The sequence below is a fragment of the Lissotriton helveticus genome, chromosome 10 (genome assembly GCF_964261635.1).
Source record: "Lissotriton helveticus chromosome 10, aLisHel1.1, whole genome shotgun sequence".
In the NCBI taxonomy this organism is placed as follows: domain Eukaryota; kingdom Metazoa; phylum Chordata; class Amphibia; order Caudata; family Salamandridae; genus Lissotriton; species Lissotriton helveticus.
The window spans coordinates 234,725,969-234,744,133 of NC_136071.1; the positions used below are offsets into that span (position 1 = coordinate 234,725,969).

The following is an 18,165-nucleotide window of genomic DNA, read 5'->3' on the forward strand; positions in this document are numbered from 1 at the left end:
ATGACAAAGAGGAATCTACCTCCGGGATCAGTCTTGTGTACTATGTGCTGAAACTGGACCCTGCGATGTATTAAGATGGCCACCCCCCTGGAACCCCTGGTGAACCCTGCATGATGCACATGATAAAAGCCGAAGTAGGCCAGACAAGGGGCTTTGGTACCTAGGAGGTGGGTCTCTTGTAAAAGTAGAATATCTGCCCCATACCTCTTTGCCTGACACAAAACTGCACCTCGTTTCACTTTGTTTAGTAGGCCCTTGACGTTCCATGAGACTACTGTAAGGTCTCCGAGAGGAGATACATCACCTAGCACCGTTTTCTCTTGACTTCAAGACAATAAGAGCGAAGAGATCAACACCTGAATGGTCTGTCTGCATAGAACATAAAAACATCTACATCCTAAATCTATGTTCCCTTACAACCCCCCCCCACCCGACACTGCCAAGAACTAGGAGTATCTGTCGCGGTGTGAGGCACACAAGGCTCCCAACAGAGGAACCCCGCGCCCCCACACCAAAGAGACCCTACCTACCCTAGAAACATGAGAACAAGAGGGGCACATTAAGTCAGGGGCTCAGCCGTTCCCAGAGGAAACTTTGTACATAGTCTTAATAAACATTAATCACTGTCAACTTGCTGTTGGTTGCCTGCGATGTTCCAAAAAGGTCAGGGGGGCTTGCGGACATCCTGTCAGATCTGCAACCCTGTCGTTTCTTGGATTTAGTTTGCCGTGGCCGATGACTTCGCGAGCTGCGTGAAGAATCTGAATCTACTAATGGTGGTTGTTGGAAATGGCCCTTTTTGCGGGGTTATCCCCAAACGTTTTGCTTCTTCCTCCCTTGTTTTTCCTGACCTGTGGTTGTTGGCAATAGTACTCTGAGCACTTTACCACTGCTGATCAGTGCTAAAGTGCATATGCTCTCCATGGAAATTATTACTGTGATTGGTTATCCATAATTGGCACATTTGTTTTACCTGTAAAGTCCCTAGTAAAGGGCACTGAGTGTGCCAGGGCTGGTAATTCAAATGCTACTAGTGGGCCTGCAGCACTGATTGTGCCACCCACCTGAGTAGCCCAAAAATGGTGTCTCAGGCCTGTGAACTCCATGTTGTCCTGGCCATTGTACACACTGACCAGGCCTGACCCTTCCCTTTTCTTAAACCTTGGACACCCCTATGGTAGGCCCAAGTACCCCCCTGGGCAGGGTGCAGTGTATGTGAAAGGTAGGACATGTACTAGTGTGGGTGACATGTCCTGATAGTGAAATACTGCCAATTTTCTTTTTCACTATTGAACAGCCATCTTGCCCATATAATAGAATGGGGAATGCTTTGTCCCATGTGTACCTGCATATCTCCCCATAGGAGCAAGATGGGAAGCTGAAGTCCGGTATCCCTGAACTCAGAATTTGATAACGCATCTTTTAGGAAAGATGGTTTTTAAATTCCGTGTTTGTGTATTGACTGTCTGGTTTGTGAGTGACAGGGGCTGGGGGTGGCTGCAGGAGGCTGGGGGGGGGGGGTCAGCCCTAGGCTGAATAGACCTATCTACACTTAGGAGTGTTGGGAGGAGTTGCACCTGGGCCTGAATAGGACTGTGCCTGCCTTCCACAATACTGGCTTCACCTCCTGCGGTGCGCCTAATAGCCCTGGCCCACACTCACAAAAGAAGAAGACCTGCCCTGGCAGATGGCACCCAGAACTGGTTGGGACTGGATCCTGGACCCCTCACACATGAGGAACAAAGACTTTTGGGGTATAAAAGTAAGACCTGAAACCCCTGTAAATGAGACTACTTCTGCAATCAAGTGGAACCTCTGCCCAAGGAGATCAACTGAGGAGACTGGAAAAGGAAGACTGTCCTTGCTGTGTGTTCTAGGGGGTCTATCTGCAGTTTGTTGAATCTACTAAGGGTGAGGGCAAGGGACTTTGCTGTGTGCTGTGTCCCCCTCCTGCTTGAAAACCAAGGACTTTGCTGTGTGCTGTGTCCTGAGAGTCTCCAAGGGCCAGAAGAGAGCTGGCCTCCTGTTAAAACTCAGGGACACAAAAGTTTACAGAGGAAACCATCTTTCTGGTGCTGAGTGTGTGTGGCTGCACATTGAGGGTGGTCTTGTGACCTTTGCCCGGCCTACCGTGTAATGTGGACTCGGTGTGCTTGTCGGCACACAGCGGGGCTCAGCGTGGGGCCAGCCGTGCCCCCACCGCGTATCACCTGAAGAGCTGCCTCGGCGCTCGAGAGTGCGTGCCAGTGCACTACCCGAGGCCGTCACCACAAGGGGCCGAGATCACCGCCGCCGGCCAGTACTTATAGGAAACGCTGTGCAAAGAAATATCACTGCCGCTAGCCCGGGACGCTTCGTAGGCATTGTGCTTCTTCACCCTCCTTCGTCAAGGGCAGGCCGCGCTGGGATTGGCCCCAGCGTCGCGAGTTGCCCAGCAGCCAAGAGGCTTGCCCCTGTGACGCTGCATCAGGAAGAAGGACAGCATAGGCATCGCCTAGCAACCGGGGCTCCCTCGCGTTCCGTATCAAGGAAGGAGCCAGACCGGAAGCCAGGGAGCGCCGTCAAGGAGAGAGCTGCCCCGTCGGAGGATCAGCGCGGACTGCCGAGCCCCCACCACATCCAGAAAGGTAAATCAGAGCCTGCACAGAGGGGAACTGCGTGTGAAGGCGCTGCAGGCAGGCCGCTTAGAAAGACGGGGGCATCTGCCTGCCTGGCACATAGAAGAAGGGGGTGATTTCAAGTATGGTTGGTACATTATTAATGCTCAACTTTGCCAGATAACGTGCTGGGCCAGGAGTGTAGCGTTTTGCTACTAAGAGCAGAGGGGACATCTTGTGACTCAATCAGTTAAGTGTAGCCTTCGGTACTAGGAAGGGCAGCGGGCGTATTTTCGTCAGTGAAGGACCGTGTTCTTTCTCACCAGTGCAACATATTTAAGTCCAAGTTCAGCGTGGGCATTTTGGGTCGGGGAATACGTTGTGACAGTGTTTTTCCACCTTGGAAACGGAGTCCTGCTGCAGGGACGTTGATCTATTCCCTAAAAGAACTGGGAAGTGACATTGTGACCACACTTTCAAGAGCAGTACTGAGGGTTACTGCATTTCTTTCTATTGAAAAGGGAACTGTGTTGACAACAAAGAGCATTCCTAAAGTGAACTTTAGCCTCCAAGAGAACCCACAAGTTTATTGACGTAAGAAACTAATAGAGAGCATTGCGAAGGAGTAATTCATGTATGTGCATTTTATATCGTTTTGATCTTGCCTAAATTAGATAAAGATATTTATATTTTTATAAATACCTGTGTAGTGTTAATTTGTGGTGTTTCACCGTGTTATTGTGGGTGTTGGTGCAAATACTTTACACATTGCCTTGGGTCAAAGCCTGTCTGCTCGTGCCAAGCTACCAAGGGGGTGAGCAGGGGTTCTCAAACGTGTGTGTTTCCCCCTTACCCTGACTAGAGTGGTGGTTTCTGCATGGCTTTGGCACAAGCCTCAGCCAACCAGAAATCCCATTTCTAACAGTGGTGAACCTGGCCAGAGCTGGGGGCGCTCATCTGTCCATTCAAAGACGGCCTCCGGATTGTCGAAGAAAAACAACGTGGAGTTGTAGCTCACTCGCCTTCTGGCTGGATATAGCAGCATGTCTTGTATGTTTAAGTCTCGCAGACTGCGCTTCGCCACAGTGAAAGACTGGCGCTGCTGTTACACCAGGCGTGTGTAATCCGGAAACACCATAATGGACCGAGACTCGTGTTGGATACTGTCCTTGCATTTCGCAAAATGGCATCTCGGTCGGCATAGTTCAGGATTTTGGCAATCACCGGCCTGGGAGTTGCTCCTGGAGGAGGTTTTTGTGTCAAGGCCCTGTGGGCACACTCCACCACGAAGGACGAGGACAGGAGATCTTTCGGCATGATGTCTGTGAGACACCGAGTGATGAAGCCAGTCATTGAAGCACCCTAACAGCCCTCTGGCAGGCCCACAAAGCGTAAGTTGTTGCCTGCAGGTAGGACACGCTCTTCCTTCTTGCTCTGTTATCTATTTTCATTTATTCAGCGCACACCTCGTTAAGAATAATGGCGACAGCGCTTTTCTTTTGTTACTTGCTGGCCGAACAGGGCTGCATTCCTTTCTTTTTATATTTATTTATTTAATTTGTGGCACCCGCACTTTAGCTTTGAACATCTTAACCTAAAGCACGGGTGCCGCAATTGCTTTAAAAGTAAAGAAATCGGGGAAAATATGTTCATTTTTATTTCTGTTTGTTTACTTTTTAAGCAATCTCAGCACCGGCGCTTTAGCTTAACCGCATGCGTGCGGCCGCGATTTTTGCGCTGTGCGGCTATTTACGAAAAGTCGCGTTACATGACGAGCTGAGCTCGTCATGAGCATGCGAGCGGCGCAACTCATGACAAGCTCAGCTCGTCATGCGCATGGAAGGGGTTAAGATGTTCAAAGCTAAAGCACGGGTGCCGCGATTGTAACAAAAGTAAATCAATAGAAAAAAAGTGTGTGGTCGCCATTTTTATTTTTATTTATTTACTTTTGTTACAATAGCGGCACCCGCGCTTTAGTTTTGTACAACTTAAGCTAAAGTGCAGGTGCCGCAATTGCTTCAAAAGTAAAGAAATAGAAAAAAAAAGTATTTTATATTTCTTTACTTTGGAAGCTATCACGGCACCCGCACTTTAGTTTACAACATTGCAAGCTAAAGCGCGGGTGCCACAAAGTTCTCGCATTTGAGAGAGTTTGAGCTATTGGCATTGTAGCTCAAGCTCTCACAAATAAGAGACCTATTGTATTGCAAATGCGTGTTCTCCTTTGTTCTGCTATGCTGTATGTCCTAGTCTCTGCTCTACTACTCCAGGTTCCTAGTGTCTGCTCTGGTACCAAGGAAGCAGATAAGGATAAGGGCCCATTTCTCCCAGTTTGTCTGACAAGGTTTAAAGAAGACGATGTATAAGAAGGCTGGACATCTCTGCCCAAGCGTCTTTGGTTTCCTCATTACTATAGTCTAGAAGGAGGCCGGACCTTCCCTTAGTTCTTTCTCTGACTGACCTAGTCATTGGCTGCACCTCTTTGCGAAGAAAGTGTAAGAATGTCTTCCCGATTCTGTGTCTCTGCACAATTCTTTGACATATTCTCTACATTTCTCGTGGCTGCATTGAGGAGAATGAGTGTCAGGGTGGCTGCTAAGGATTTGCATTGCCTCCATTTGATCACCCTTAATCTTACTCTGCCTCCCAGGTAATGCCAAAGCACGCTTCTTTCTTTCGTTTTCTTTGATCTAGCCATAGATGACTTCATGTGCTTGGATGACTACATTAGAAGATAATTCTGTGTGTTGAGTTTCTGCTCTTTTTGCACTTTTATAGGTTTGAGGATGGCAGGAATGCCGGAGGCCATATAGTCCTGAGGGGATTAATTTTTAGACCTTAACTGATACATCCAAAGATAATTGACCCGAGTAATGCAAGATGTGCACTTGACCCCTGTGAGGCAGCACAATTGTAGCTTCTTGACACCTTTAGCAGCCTTTGAATCAAATAGAAATGCCACCTCTGGGTTTTTCAAATGAATTCTGGGAGTAAAACTGCTTTGCTACCTTCACCTAACTCCAATATGCTTCCGGGCTAGGCTCCCATGTTGCTAAATTGTATACATGAAAAGTTGCAGAGTCTGCATGTTTCAGGCTATCTGCTTATCTCTAGTGGAGGAAACTATCAGAAAGGATTCAAGTGCTGTTCTCTTTAGTGAATTCTCTAGAGATGGAACCCTAGTTATCATGTTATCAAGCTCGTTTCTGCCCTCTCTCGCTTCTTCTGGACATTTTTGGGGGGGTCCTCGATATTCCCTGTAACCTTCCTTTGAAAGGTAAATACTTGAATCTTTAACTATTCACATGCACGGTTTTAGTCCCACTGCCCACGTTTGAGGAAAACAGCCTGGAATTAATGAGCTATTTCGAATGTGTACCAAAATCCACATTTGCAAATCAATTTTTGGATTTTCCAGACTTGTCGCCTCTTGTTTGTGTACTACTTTAAAGGCGTTTTCTTATACTAGTGGCTCAGAAACCAGAGTTGGAGCCAATAGGGTGCTATGATGAGATCTGTGCTGGAACCTTATCAAACAATTGTAAGGTATTCTCAAGTTGAAAAGGGACTTTGGGGTGAATATACAGTCGAATGTGGGTTACTTAAGAATAATTTGGTGTATTTGATGAAAGATTTTGAAAGTCCTATCTTAAAGGTAAACCTGAGTCCCATACTATTCCTGGTGGAAGTGATCTCATGTCCAATACTTCACATCAGATTGCTTTTCTTCCTGACCGCATACAACTCAATTAAATAAGTGAAGTTCATCTTATTTTTTTTCCTTCTTTTTGGTCCAAGTTGTTATGGTTCCTTGAATCCAATATTTCAGTCTGAGTTGGGAACTCCCCTTTTTAGGTCGAGGACTCCGTCGCACTGCTGTAAGCAGTGTGGGCGGAGCCCGAAGATTTAATATTTCTTAGAGGGGGCTTGGAACCCGCCCCTCTAATCCATTGGCTGGCCTAGTAAATGCTGGCCAGCCATTGGAGGAGAGGGCGTCACTCGGTTCAAGCCCCGTCTTTTTCGGATTCGGGGGCGTTTTTTTAAGCTTCTTTCTTGTTTTCTTTCTCTCCTCTTCCCATTGGCTGGAATTTTACCTTCCGGCCAATGGGAAGAGGAGAGAACGAAAACACGCCCCTCAATCCAAAAAATTACTGTGCTTTCTCCGAGGAATTTCTGCTTTGCCTCGGAGAAAGATGGTGGTGCTTCAGCCCCTTCCCGTGCCCGCCCCCGTTTCAGCCGACCCAGTCATGAGAGGCTTGTAATCTGCAGTGAATCTCTGCTCTCCCCGGATGGCTGACGACACCGTGCCTGAGTTTACTGGAGCGGAAGCAAAACCCGGCAGCCGATAGCGCTGTACTACCGGAGACGGGATTCCACGGCAACCTGAGTGCGAAACAGTTGCCTTCTTAGAAAAGAGACGGCTAGTATTTTCATTCATTCAGCCATTACCAAGCACGCTAGCGCATGAGGGAACGTCTGCCACTTGTCATTCATCTCGCACATGCGTGGTTTACAATCAGCTGAGCTGCCTGAACTCTGTGGCGTCCCCGCCCTGGCTCGCCGGTCGGCGCGTGCGCAGCAGCCTCGGCTCGGATTTGCAGGAAGATGGCGGCTATGGGGTGCCGCTGGGGTTCAGTGTGTGACACCACTGCCTCTCTCCTGAACCACCGCTGGACATGAGCAACAGCAGCGCCCGGGGTACCTCGACATAAGCATGACCCGCCTGGCGGACTACTTCGTGCTGGTGGGATTCGATTTAGAGAGGAGAGGTGAGGAGTATTTTATGGCTGGGGATGTGGGGGTGGGGCCAACTGTACCATTACTGGTGTGAAGTATGCCATCACTATGGGGCGGAGACGGAGGTGACTGTGTTGGTTGTGTACCATTACTTAGGGTAAGACGAGGGGTGTATCCTGGAAGGAGGTATGTAAAATAGAAGGGGTGTGGGAGTAAATGGTTTTCGATGAGAATGACTTACTACTAAAGTGAGGTGGTCGGGAGTGTATGAGGTTACCGTGTAAATCGATATTAATGGCACAAGTGATTTATGTAGCATGACGTAGAGAGAGCGAAGTGTACAGTTTCTGCAGGAGTCTATAGTAGGTTGTTATAGTAGACTGTCATCATTATTAACGAGGCATGCCCATAACTATTCTAATGATGCACGTCTTCACCCCACTACAATGTTACCCAGGGCAAACGTATGTTGCTCCCCCTCGGCATCCCCATCCTACCTCTTCTATTTATGTATACATCTACACGTGTTCACTTTTGGTAACTACTACGTAGTGTTTCTTGTTGGAATGATGGGAGAAGCTCAACTGGTAAACGGCATGTTGGCCTGTTTTACTCCCTATACATACGCAAATGCACTCGGATGACATGATTTCGCTACACTTGCTTCCCTCTCATGCAAAAGCACTCCGGCATGACCACTGTCTGGTCAATGTTTATCATTGATTAATGTGAGAATGGCTTGAATTCTAATGATACACCTCGGACTAAAACATTACAGAAACTCATGTAAAGGCATGGTGGCAATACGGGCTTTTGATCTCACCAAAATATACTTTTTTTCTCAACAAGCAGCTCCTAGAAAGCAGTTATGGCTGAAGAAACGTGTGTGGGGCTCTGTGTGTTTGTGTGAGGGGATCTGTGTGTGTGGGGGGCTCTGTGTGTGTGTGTGTGTGTGTGTGTGTGGGGCTCTGTGTGTGTGGGGTTCTGTGTGTGTGTGTGGGGGGGCTCTGTGTGTGTGTGTGTGGCTGTGTGTGTGTGTGTGTGTGTGTGTGTGTGTGTGGCTCTGTGTGTGTGTGGCTCTGTGTGTGTGTGTGTGTGGCTGTGTGTGGCTCTGTGTGTGTGTGTGGCTCTGTGTGTGTGTGTGTGTATAGCTTATTTTGTAGGTGGCTCTATGTGTGGGTGGCTCTGTCTGTGTGAGGGTGGCTCTGTGTAGGTGGCTCTATGTGAATGACTCTGTGTGGGTGGCTCTGTATGTGTGTGTGGGTGGCTTTGTGTGTGTGGCTCTGTGTGGGTGTAAATGCAATAGGTCATGCATTTGCGAGCGATTAAGCTATTGGCATTGTAAATGACAATGCCATTTATTTATGATTTAAAGCAATGCCAAAAGCTCTACCTTTAATAATGCTGAGACCATTGCATTGTAAATGCTTTGTTCTAGTGTTTGATATCGGGGATGTTCATTATCCAAATAATCGGATTTATGGTCTAATGGGTTCCACCTTACCTTCCCTGGCCTGCATCCCCCACAGTAGATTTCCTACATCTCCAATGTCTTTCTTCTGCTTCAGGGATCCTTTTTTGTTTATAATAGTTAGACTCCGTGAAAATCTCATGATGACAGGGTTTTATTAGCAAATATGCCTCAACTTGTTCAATGATTTAACTTTTGCTTCATCAATAATTCTCATTGATTGGGGGGGCGGTGAAAAAAAATCATCTGGTTACCTAGGATTGTGGTTACTTTCTGTATGATGGCACTGCTAGTACACTTGTTATTTTTCTTTATGAACAGCCAAACTGAGATTGTGAATAGGAGTGTTAATATATATATTTTTTTATTTGTGTTCGTAGATCTTGGAGACATGCGTGAAAAACTGTGGTCATCGTTTTCACACGTTAGTGGCTAGTCGTGACTTTATAGAAGGTGTTCTGGTTAAAATCATCTTGCCCAAGAATAATCCTCCCACCATTGTGCAGGAAAAAGTGCTTGCTCTGGTGCAGGTAGGTGGTTAGATTTATTTTTCTAGAATAAGTGCATTATTATACTCACAGATTTCACTTTTCAAGTAAGTTTTGTTGTGATATAGCCTTTATCATATGTGTTCACGTTTTTGTACTTGATGACAATATTGTTTAGTGGTATCTTGGAACAAGCAGCTAAACTGTTAAATGTTCTATGTATGCTTTTGTATGGCCAATCACTGGTGTCACATGATACATTTACGCTTTTAGAGAACAATTCTAGCACTCATGGATGCCAATTATATTTAAGATCTGTATAGTAGGAGTGACTGGCACTAAATGGATACAAAACTGCATTGAATGCAGCTGGGAAAGGTTCACTACCTGGCACAGAGCATGAAGCATATTAATAAGTAAATCCAACAAATAAAGTCAGAATTTAAATTATATTAGACTAATCGGGATTACTCATGAGACTCAAAGGACTTTTCGTAACTTGACATCTGGAATCACTGATTTCCATCAACTTGTCTGCGTGTTCGATTTGTGATCTGCAACCCCCATGTAAAACTTTCCCTGTATTTGATCAAGGATCTTCTGGGCTCTTTTTGACATATTTCCTCAACTCTCCTGACCAGAGTACAATTCAGAGGAGCTGTTTGCTGTCCAGGGTCCCAGGCTGATGTTATTTTCCACCACAATTAATTTGCTCAAACTCCCTGCTGCTCTGTCCACTTAATTTTCCCCAAAGCTTTTACTGCAAAGCTTGCAACTTTGAGATTTCTGTATTGTAGCACCTTGTTCATAGAAACCCTGCCTTCCATGAACCCAGTTCCCTGAAAACCCTTATATTTTTTTATGCTACATGTATGAACCTTTTTCATCTGACATTTTCCTAGATGTGTGTGCAATATTGTGTTGCCAATTTTTGTTTTTTATTCTGTGGTTTATTGTTACCATCGTAAATTGATATGTAAACTCATTTTATGTGATTACAAGAAATTAGGTTATACCTTTGTACCCAGTTTGTTTGTAGAATCCCTTTTTTTCAACAAATTGGAAATTAATGTTTTCTTCTTCCCTTACTTATGATTTCCTCCTCCTTGTCCACCCTCGCAGCACCGTCACTTCTCTACCACATTAGGACTTCTCCTAAGTTCTGTACACTTTATTGCTCTGGTTCATCCCCCAGCCACAGTCACAAGGCTTAGATGGTTGCAAACCTCTTGTTGAAGGTAGCAGTACCTAACATACTACAGAAGAAAGTGAATGAATTTGCAAAAAGCAAAGCAAAACGGGCATTTGCCTCAATGTTTTCTTGTACAATAAAACCTCATGAAACAGCTATTTTGACTAATTCATAACTTGTGGGAGCAGTTGGAGAAAAAAGGTGAAATTCATAAAAGTGGCCTTGCACCAGATCTGCCGCCAATCTTCTGTATAGTATGTACATATGCACATATATAGTGAGTTCTTTGAATGTGAGGGCTAAGCCAAGGCTGTTTTCATGTGATGTTTCATTGTTAGTCTGCTGTGAGATGATGATGTCGAAATTCATGTTCGAAATCCATGCTTGAGTCTGATTTTATTTAGATGTGTTGGCTAACAAGGAGAATTCAGTCTTGGTTAGATTTGACTTTAGATAGGTACTTGACATCCATGTCTGGATTATTTTCTTGCAGGTTTTGATCCGCATATAAGCTTTGAAAAAGTGTATAATTCAGAAAACGTATTACATACTTCAGTTGTGTACATCATTCCTAATGAATCTTATTTAGTCGGGGGGGCGTGGCTAAGCAAGCCACGATGGCGGCTGTGTTTTGCTGAGGCTCCGCGATCGGGCTAGCATCCTGCCCTGTTCCAGTGATCACCGGGAGCCTCAACTTCTACATTCGGCACCCAGCGACACCCCCCTGGTGTGGTGCGGACCGCACTGCCGTGCGGCAACCCCAGTGAAATCTCCAGCCGGAGCCGCGCGCCGAACTGCAAAATGGCGGTCGCGGCTCCGCTCCGCTGAAGCCGGTGCCACTGTACGCCTGCATTACCGGTTTGGGAGCCTGACCGGTGCGGCCGACTGACTGCTGAGGAGGTCCGGGCCGAGGGACGCGGCCGGCCCCGAGCGACGGAGACGCGATTGGGCTCCCTGCCGGAGCTCCACGCTCGAGCGCAAAATGGCGGGCGCAAGTCGGGGACCCCACATTGCCTACGCCTCGCTTCGGACGGGAGTCTAGCCCAGCTCCCGCATCGACCCCGCCTGCCTTCCTGGTCTGACTGAACCTGCCGACGGCGGATCCCGTGGACAACCGCGTCTCATCTGGGCGCTGAGTGCCGGCCCCTTCCCCCTACCCGGAGGCTCTGGCTCCAGTGTCCCGGCAGCCCCCTGCACCTTCCAGGGCTAATCGGGTGTCGCCTGCCCCTCCATCCCCAGGGCGGACGGCCCGAAACGATCCAGGACCCGGAGGCGACTCACCGGCCAGTAACGCCTGACCTCAACATGGCGCCCAAGGGAGCACCGGCACCGGGCGCGATGCAAGCCACCACGTCCCCAATGTAAAGACAGCGGCGCCCTCGAAACAGCGGCGGCCACCCGCCACACAGAGGACGCCCTCCACCGCATCGGGACCCCTGGGGCCTTACCACGTGACCCCTGGCCCGCCGTCAGTGCATTGATCACTCTGTGGAGGGGACGGGACTCTGCAACACAAAGCGGGCCCCTACCTCAGAAGAGGCCTGGCGTGAGGATACACCTCCCAGTCCATCTGTGCTGACGGATGTACACTTGACTTCTAACCACACCTCCGAAGCCACCAGAAGCTGCAGACCGCCGGCCCACTCCGGCTCCAGGCCCTCCTGGTCTTCATCTCCCCTGTGTTTCTGCATTATCGAGCGCACGTAGCCACCTGACCACGCCAGAGCACCAGCTGTCTCCGCTCTTGACACTCTTCTGCTGTTCGCCACGCCACGGGGACGTGATCACTGCACTGGGGGAGTCCCTAACCACCCCCGCACGTAAGCTGTGTAACTAGCCCCTACAGAACTGCTATCAGCCCCAGCGACCTGGTATCCGGCGCCAGCTATCCCCCCTAACTACACGACGGTGCAGGGCCCATTCAGACGGTCCCATGGGGAAACCGAGAGGCCAGCAGGCGACCGCCGTCCCTGAAACGGTCCCTGAGAACATGCCGCAAACGTGGGCCTGGACACAAGTCAACACCCCACACACCGACCCCACACTGTCAGTGAAACTGGACCAGGTGTTGGCAGCCATTGAACTGTCCCAGATCTCGATGGAGGAACGATTGGGACTCCTGACAACGGACATAAGCCTGATTCGCGATGACCATCGTAAACTGGCGGACAGGGTGAGGGGAGGGGAGCAGATTGTGGCGAGCTGCAACCCAAGGTGAAGACTCAGGCGACGGACATGCAGGACGTCTTGCGCCGTGTGGCGGCCCTCGAGGAACGTACGGTCGATTTGGAAGGACGTTCGAGGAGATGCAACATTCGCGTCCTGGGGCTGCCGGAGGGAATCGAGAACTCAGATCCCCTGACTTATATGGAATCATGGACCAGTTCTTTCACCCCCGAGTCGGAGCGCTCGGCGTTCTTCTCTATTGAAAGAGCACACAGGGTCCCCGCCCGGAAACCTAAACCGGGTCTCCCTCCACGCCCCATGCTGGCCAAGTTCCTACACTTCCGAGACCGCGATGCGGTACTCCGAGCGGCCCGGGCAGCGGGCCCCCTGCAGGTGGAAGACCAGCGGGTCATGGTGTTCCCGGACTATGCCCGAGAAGTCCAACAACAGAGGTCTACCTTTCTGGATGTTAAAGGACGCCTCCACGCGAACGATATCCAATACTCCCTGCTGTTCCCGGCTCGCCTCAAGGTGCTACACAAAGGGAAGGCCCTTTTCTTCACCAATGCGGATGAGGCACAGGACTGGGCTGAATTCCACTGTCCGCTGATCCCCAGAGCCAGGCCCCAGCGAGAACACACTAGCGATCCACGTCGATCCAGGAGACGGGGCACAAAACGTACCCAGACGGGCTCATCCAAAAGCCAAACTTCCTCCCCCTCGGGCTCACCCGACCTCACGCAAATCATGCAGGAAAGACGAGACGCTCTGAAGGCGGTGACAGATCTACACCTCTCCCCCCTTGCACCGGACCTTGAACGCCAACCGCATCTATTCACCCCTGAGAAGGACCGAGACAGCGACGGAACGATGTCGGGGTTTGGCCCGATCTCTTCCCCTCTCATTGTCACACACATGGTGGACGCTACCCTGATTGGACAACCTGGCGCCTCTTCCTGAAAGGCGAACTACCTACTGCTGTATCCTCTTTTCTTGATCGCTCTATGTGCTGTTTGTGAGCCAATGTTGCATGATTGATTGACTGTGTGAGCGCGCGTGCGATCGGCACTTCTCCTACAAAGGCCCGATCTGCGCACAAGCCCAGCGGTAACACATGCTGCCACCCCCGCAGAATTTGACTATATTTCTCCCCTAGTGGGACTTTAGTTTGGATATGCCACCCCCGGTGATATATCCCCTGTATTGGGACTGTTTCCCACCCTTGGTTCTACCTGTTTTTACTCCCGACAGTTCCCCCACCGTACCTATGTAAGCAAGGCGCGCAGGAGCACACACGAGACACACAACCACACTGCCCTCGGGGACTACAAGGGGGCCCAGTTCACATGCACAATCCCTTAGTAATGATGGCCCCACGACCGGACGTTAGCGTCCTCACACTCAATGTACGAGGTCTCCCCACGCCTAGCAAGCGTTACTCTGTCTACTCCTACATAAAGCGAATGTTAACTAATATTGCTCTCTTACAGGAGACTCATATTAATCCTACTGAATTAAGCCGGTTACAGGCCAAATGGCGGGGGACCTTTTGTGCCACGACATATTCAGCGTTTGCGCGTGGCGCCTTGATATGGGTTAGGCCAGGAACCCCCTTCCGAGCACTCAGGCGGGTGGTGGACAAAGACGGCAGATATGCACTACTGGAGGGGCTCTTAGACGGACAGGGGATCCTTCTGGGAAGCATTTACGCCCCTAACACAGAGCAAGATACATTTTGGGATCACCTCACAGGAGTGTTAGCCCAGTTCGCTACAGTCCCATGGGTCTTAGGGGGTGACTACAGCTGCACATTGGACCCTTCTTTGGACCGCTCACACCTCCCTCCTCCGCGTTCCCCAATCCCCCGGCAAGCGGAGCTGTTCAGAGCGTGGACCGCGCACTGGGCGCTTACTGACGCTTGGCGACACTTATATCCCCATGCCCGCATTTACTCCTTCCACTCGATACCCCACAACCTCCGAGTCCGGCTGGACAGATTCTTATGCTCTGCACCGATCCTCCCTAAACTGATCTCTTCGGACTACCTGGGTCGGATAGTCTCAGACCATGACGCCCACATACTACGCCTGACCTGGCGCCCCCCGCACCCACCCGTCCCCACTTGGCGACTCCCTAAAGACTGCTTGACAGATCAGGTGTTCAGGGACTCACACCAAAACAGCATACAAGAATACTTTTCACACAATGCAAACACGGCAACGTCGGCACTGGTGGAATGGGATGCGTTCAAGTTGGTGGCACGGGGGGAATGCATCAAACAGATCGCAGGGGTTCGCCGCACATTGGAACAGACACTCACATCCACGGAACAACGCCTAGCTGCACTCACTAAACAAGCCGATGACTCGGAAGGACACGCCGCGCTCATAGCTGAGGCGAAGTCAACATACCAGGAGGCCTGTGCCGATCTCAGGAAATATAATTTCAGGGCCTATGCAGCCAGGGTCCACAAAGACAGGGACAAAACGGGTGTGTTGCTGGCCTGGATGGCGAGGCAAGACACCGAGATCAAACCAATCACGGACATCGTCAACCTGGAGGGGGTACTAGTACGGTCTCAAGCTGAGATCCTCCTGGCGTTCCAACGCTATTACGCACAGGTGTACGGAGCCCCGACACGATCCTCTCTGTCGTTTGTGGACCACTTCCTCGATCCACTGTCGTTACCCACGATATCGGATGCTGACAGGCGTACACTCGACGCCAAAATAGCACCCTCGGATATCACACAGGCATTGCGAGCCCTGTCTCGTAATAAAGCACCAGGCTTGGACGGCTTTCCACTAGAATACTATCTGACGTTTTCCCCCCTAGTGGTCCCTCGCCTGGCCCAGGTGTTTGCAGCGGCACTTGATATAGGAGTTCTTCCCTGTTCACTACGAGAGTCAGTGATTGTCACCTTCCCAAAACCTCACAGAGACCCGCACCACATGGGTTCATATCACCCCATCACGCTCCTATCAGCGGATTGCAAGATCCTCGGGAAGATACTAGCTGACAGATACGCCCAGGTCATATGTCCACTGGTCCACCCCGACCAATGTGGCTTCGTTCCAGGGAGAAATACCTCACAGAACATCCGCCGGGTCTTCCATGTCCAGGACCAGGTGCGAGACAGGTTCCCTCGCGCCGCCTGCCTCATCTTCGATCTAGAAAAGGCGTTCGACACCCTCACCTTGTGATGTATTCCTATAGGTTCTGTATCGATCCCCCTATTCCTGACCCTATTCTGGTTAACAAACTAACAAGTTAACTAGCAGCCATCCCATGAGGCAGAAAACCCCCATGATGCAGGAACCGTTATCTGATAAAGCCACACTACGGCCCAGGAGCGTGTTATCTGATTAGGTCATAACGCTTGCCATCTAATTAGACAAGCGATATTCCTCCAGCCCCTGATAAGGCATACGGAGTTCTCATAACAAATCAAACCTATGACACCTTGGGAAAAACCCTGCGGCCATTGTTTTGATTTCACCGAGAACTTCAGCAAAAGAATGTGCTAACGACCTGGTCGTATGACATCCTTATTGACGTATCTATGTCCATCCTTACGTCAATCTCGGCACCTTAAAGGTATAAATATTACCGATATTGCCCTATGCAAACACACGCGGTGGTGACGAGGACGGAGCAGCCAGACTTGCCGAAGCCCAGAGCAGAGCAGACCCCGCTGGCGCAGCCCCGCCTTTCCTGACGCGCTGAGAACGAGACGCTGCCTTTCTCCTGCCGAGAAATCCAGCTCCGGCGCTTCCGGGTAGCCCTCGCAGGCAGCCTGGAATATCGAGACCAGAGACGAGAGATACCATCCCTCATCCATCCTAGATTCCAGGTACAGAACTGAATAACCCCTCACAGAGAATTCTTTAGTCAGTCACTTGGCAAAAACAAACTTAACTTAAACTGTAACTTTCTATTCCCGCCCACGTATTAGACTTAGGTCAGGTACACGGGGTAGGCTTAGCTAGAAACACCAGTTGAGTACGATTAGTCAAATGTATATGTGTATGTAATATATTTTATTCATTTTAAAACTTCATATGGCTTAGAAACCATATCAATGTTTTTACAGTATTATTTTATACTTCTGCTTTTAATGTATGCACTTTACTTAATCATAAGTATTGCAATAATATCGATCCATTTCTCTTGTACGAGAAAAGAGACTGATCAATAAATAACATCTTTTATTGAACACGCCCGTCTCTTCCTTTTCTCTACAATCTGATGAGACTAAGAATGCACGTACTGACTGAGTAAAATAAATTGCCTTTTGTTTTCACACGACTCTCGAGATACACTCTTGATTAGGGGAGAGCAAAGTTGTCATGTTCTATGGTTGTCAGAAACTAAATCCCTTCTTGTCTATCCAGGGAGGTTCAACTCCTCCTTGCCTATTCGAGAAAGTTTCTAGTGAACTCTGAGCTAGCTGGCAAACCCAAAACTTTAAGTCTAATATCGACAGTAGTAGACCTAGTTAACGTCTGGTCTAGGCCTATACTATTGAAGGTATTATTCCAATGCGCAGAGCCTATTGGGATAATAGGAACTACACTACAACCTGGCCGTACCTTTTCTCGGTCCTATGCCGACTCAACGTTGGCCCGACACTCACAGCGTACACACGCCTTCTATACACCGATCTGACGACACGTGTCAAGATTGGGAAACACATTTCACCTGCATTTGAGGTCCGTCGAGGCACCAGACAAGGATGCCCCCTGTCACCTCTTCTCTTCGCCCTGGCCGTCGAACCGCTGGCGATCAGACTGCGTCAGGAGGGAGTACTCTGGGGCATCCCGCTCGCGGACGTCACACACTGTGTCTCGATGTACGCGGATGACCTCCTCATATATGTCCGAGACATCGAAATTGATCTTACCCCCATAGGAGTGCCGCTCACTGAATTCGCAGATGCCTCGGGACTCCGAGTGAATTGGGACAAATCCACGATCTACCCCTTCCACCCGGAATTACCGCCCGAGACGTTAAACTAGGGACTCATAGACTCGCATGGTCCGCAGAAGCCCCCCGATACCTCGGCGTCCGTCTGTATCATTCTCCGACCGACATCTTTGACGGTAATCACCGTAGAATGCTAGCTAGCCTTCGCCCGAATGTTGCCTTCTGGACCAAGCTCCCGCTCGCCCCGATAGGGCGGATAGCACTAGCCAAAATGGTGATGCTTCCCCGGCTCCTCTACCATTTCACCAACCTACCGGTGGTGCCACCAAGGTCCTTCTTCCGAGACCTCAACTCACTCTTGGGCACCCTTGTTTGGGGCTCAGGCCGACACAGAGTGGCCCTAAAAACCCTCCAACTCCCCACGACGCAGGGAGGGCTAGGAGCTCCCTCCTTCGAGTCCTATTTCTTAGCGGCACAGCTCCAATGGTTGTCATATTGGACGGCAGACCGACATACCCGGGAGGCTTGCACCCCAACCGGCAGAGTCACAAACCCGGAGCTTATCCGTCTTCTCCTTCCGGGCACCAA

The 18,165-nt window shown here is 49.6% G+C and overlaps 1 protein-coding gene across 6 annotated transcripts in view; it reads left to right on the forward strand.

Moving 5' to 3' along the window:
* TOM1L2 (target of myb1 like 2 membrane trafficking protein) overlaps positions 1–18,165 on the forward strand; it is a 501,785-nt gene that overhangs the window by 133,415 nt on the left and 350,205 nt on the right. For all 6 annotated transcript variants that reach the window (XM_078665196.1, XM_078665195.1, XM_078665198.1 and 3 more), the window contains exon 4: positions 9,186–9,335. In XM_078665196.1, coding sequence (XP_078521322.1) covers positions 9,186–9,335 — 150 coding nt within the window. The remainder of the gene's footprint in view (positions 1–9,185; positions 9,336–18,165) is intronic.